Source organism: Microtus pennsylvanicus, chromosome 4, assembly GCF_037038515.1.
Source record: "Microtus pennsylvanicus isolate mMicPen1 chromosome 4, mMicPen1.hap1, whole genome shotgun sequence".
NCBI lineage: Eukaryota > Metazoa > Chordata > Mammalia > Rodentia > Cricetidae > Microtus > Microtus pennsylvanicus.
Genome location: NC_134582.1, coordinates 106,831,470 through 106,833,323, shown reverse-complemented (window position 1 = coordinate 106,833,323; position 1,854 = coordinate 106,831,470). Strand labels below are relative to the sequence as shown.

Sequence of the window (1,854 nt, the reverse complement as noted above, 5' to 3'; positions counted from 1 at the left end):
CTTGCATTTTAATTATTATTTTTTTTATTTTTTTTGATTTTTTGAGACAGGGTTTCTTCTGTGGCTTTGGAGCCTGTCCTGGAACTAGCTCTATAGTCCAGGCTGGTCTCGAATTCACAGAGATCCACTTGCCTCTGCCACCCGAGTGCTAGGATTTAAGGCGTGCACCCAGATCGCCCGGTCGACACTTATATTTTTAATTGCTGTGCCGCTGACTTCGTGTGGTTGAGCATTCAGTTTCAATAAAGATTAGAGGCTAGTGATTGTTAACTACTTGGTTAAAAACACTTAACTATGTTTATAATATTGGACGTTTCAATTAACTACCGAAAAAAAATAGGCAAAGGCCTCTACAGGGAGCTATGCGAACTAAGGACTCAAACTCTAGTCCTAAACATGGACAATGTTGCAACTCTTTAAAAAGATCGAGTGGGTGGCCCTGAAAAGGGCCTTTAGAAAGCTGAGCATGAAATATAACAGCTTAACCACCGAAGCCGTAGAGGGTGCGGCCCTGGCGCTTGAGCGCGTAGACCACGTCCATGGCGGTGACGGTCTTGCGCTTGGCGTGCTCCGTGTAGGTGACCGCGTCGCGGATCACGTTCTCCAGGAACACCTTCAGCACCCCGCGGGTCTCCTCGTAGATGAGGCCGGAGATGCGCTTGACTCCTCCGCGCCGGGCCAGGCGGCGGATGGCGGGCTTGGTGATGCCCTGGATGTTGTCGCGCAGGACCTTGCGGTGGCGCTTGGCGCCGCCTTTGCCCAGGCCTTTCCCGCCCTTGCCGCGACCTGACATGGTTGGACGTTCGAGAGCCGAGAGCCCGAAACCCTGGGACGGCAGCCGAGCACCGGCTTTTATAGAGCAGGCGGCGGACCGAACTGAGAACCTGAGGGAGGAGGCGGGAAGTTGCGCCCGCCGCTGTGGGGGAGGGGAAGGTTTAAGAGGGGAGGGGGGGAAAGGCGCTTTTGTTTCCTTGTCTGTGCTTTCTAATGGAACTAACTCCTTATCTGTTTTAAATTTGGAGAATCGAGCGCACAAGCAATAACACTGACTTTGTGCAAAATACAAAAAGCCGAGCGGCCCCCTAACAACCGGTTACCCGGTCCAGAGAGAGCACCGCAGGCTGCTGCTTAGAGCACTGGCGGGCAGTGCACACTTTCTAAGGCGCACACCGCTGTGGATCACCTTGGGTTCCTTCTCTACAGTGACTACATTTCAAATAATTTCCTCTAGCTAAAGTTTCTAAATGGTCATGTCTGCTTATTTCTTAAGCGCTTGTAGAAAAAATTTTAATCAATTGCAAAGAAATTCACGAATTACGTAAGAAATCATATGCATTTTCTCTTTTCAGACCCACATTGAATACTACCACTACTTTTAATTTGATCAGTATTTCTTGGCACAGGGACTGTACCGCGAAATAGTTTTAAATGGGGTGGAGAAAAAAATTAAAACTTTTTTTGTATAGTTAATATTTCAACATAACTATCTGGGCATACATTTTAAAAAAGCTCACACACTTAACAAAAGCTCACACATTTAACCAAACCATGCTGATGGAATGTTTTCGTATACAAAATACATAATTCTGACCATAATATGAAATTCAAATGCTTTACCCGAGAGGATGGGCATTCGTGATAAGTAAAAAATAAAAAAAAAGTACTTTTTCATCAAAGGGAGATAACATCCTTTATTCTGGAGCCAAATATGAGTAACCATGGCCCCAGAGACACAGATTTCAGTTATCCCAAATTCCATGTTCAAGTAACTCTTTCTAGAATATAGTACCCTTTTTGTAGTAATATGAACCTTTTTATCGTAACAGAAATAGGAAAATCATAACTCAGGGGATT

The 1,854-nt window shown here is 45.5% G+C and overlaps 1 protein-coding gene across 1 annotated transcript; it reads right to left on the bottom strand.

Moving 5' to 3' along the window:
* Positions 1-434: 434 nt before the first annotated feature.
* Positions 435-814, bottom strand: LOC142848300 (histone H4). The gene has a single exon (XM_075970113.1). It carries the CDS (start codon positions 791-793, stop codon positions 482-484), a length of 312 nt encoding a protein of 103 aa, XP_075826228.1. The 5' UTR covers positions 794-814; the 3' UTR covers positions 435-481.
* Between the last annotated feature and the right edge of the window lie 1,040 nt (positions 815-1,854).